Source organism: Populus euphratica, unplaced genomic scaffold (assembly GCF_000495115.2).
Source record: "Populus euphratica unplaced genomic scaffold, PopEup_1.0 scaffold861.1, whole genome shotgun sequence".
Taxonomy (NCBI): Eukaryota; Viridiplantae; Streptophyta; class Magnoliopsida; order Malpighiales; family Salicaceae; genus Populus; species Populus euphratica.
In genome coordinates, this window is record NW_011500728.1 from 29,671 (window position 1) to 30,867 (window position 1,197).

Sequence of the window (1,197 nt, forward strand, 5' to 3'; positions counted from 1 at the left end):
CAGAAATCTGTGTCAAATTAGTTTTTGTCATCTTCAACTCAGAATTCTGACTTTATATTCGACTCAATATTGCATTTGAGAATTCAATTTAAGCTGTGCCAAATTCCCATCATGAACAGCTTGCACTAACAGACGAAAACCGTATAGCATACAGTCCATCCTAATTCTCCCTTTTTTTTTCCCTCCAAAGATTTAAGAAACTATACATACCATGAAAAGAGAAAAGAGAACATGGACCAAAATAACATTAAACATGGAACATAAAATTTTTGAACCAAAATAACATTAAAGAGACTAATGTCAAAAATGGCAGCCACAACAAAGAAAAAAGAAGCACAAGGTAGTAACCAAGACAATAGCCTCTAAAACAGAGATGATCTTGAAAAGCAAATCGTCAAGCAAAGAAAGCTGTATGTTAAGCCTTTTCCACTTGAAAGCAGAAACCAAAAACCTCAATCTCCATCTCCAAGATTCCTTCATCTTTAACCTCTTAAAAAGCCACATCTTCCTCTTCTTGCTGCTGCTTCCGCTCCTTCCCATCTCCCCTTCCATTCAAGTCTCTCTCTCTCTCTCAAGTATGATTTGTTGATAGGAAGAGGAATGATGGTGGTGGGTTATATGGGATGAGGAGAGGGAAAGTTGGGTTTTTTTTTTTTAATGAAAACAGAACAGAAAGTAGCATGGTGTTGTATTCTTTAATGGGGTCTGTTGAAGGTATTTCGGTAATAGTACACTGAAGAGGAAAAACTGCTCCACGTTTTGATTGATTGGATAGGTCAAAACTCATCAAACTCCAGTTAAGGCTTGTAGACTCAAAATACTTTGTGCAGTTTTTCCTCTCAAAAAAAAAAAAAAGTATCTTAATGCAAGGGACACTAATTCTAAGATTCCGTCTCCAATGAGCAATAATAGTATCTTAGTATTTTTTTTTTTAAATATTAACAAACAGAAATTTGACCTATCTATGTTTTGTTTTTTGTGATAAAAATGTTAGGATACATGCAACTTATTTATGGTAATAAGAATAAGTTCTTTATAATATAAGTTTTTTAATAAAGATTCTTCATATAAGTTTATTTTTTCCTCTCAATTTAGCAAGGAGATCGTAAACAAAATGTATATATTAGCTGATTAGTATTTAAAAATATATTTTTATCATGATTTTATATCATTATTTTACACTTGAAGTATCAATAA

At 32.2% G+C, this 1,197-nt stretch overlaps 1 protein-coding gene across 1 annotated transcript; it reads right to left on the reverse strand.

Moving 5' to 3' along the window:
* Positions 1-256: 256 nt before the first annotated feature.
* On the reverse strand, positions 257-673 carry LOC105116169 (uncharacterized). Its single transcript, XM_011013376.1, has one exon. The coding sequence runs from the start codon at positions 550-552 to the stop codon at positions 301-303; it is 252 nt and encodes an 83-aa protein (XP_011011678.1). The 5' UTR covers positions 553-673; the 3' UTR covers positions 257-300.
* Positions 674-1,197: the final 524 nt, after the last annotated feature.

Bases quoted from the DNA above. Each gene is read 5' to 3' on its own strand.
- LOC105116169 (XM_011013376.1), bottom strand. From the start codon at position 552: ATGGAAGGGGAGATGGGAAGGAGCGGAAGCAGCAGCAAGAAGAGGAAG.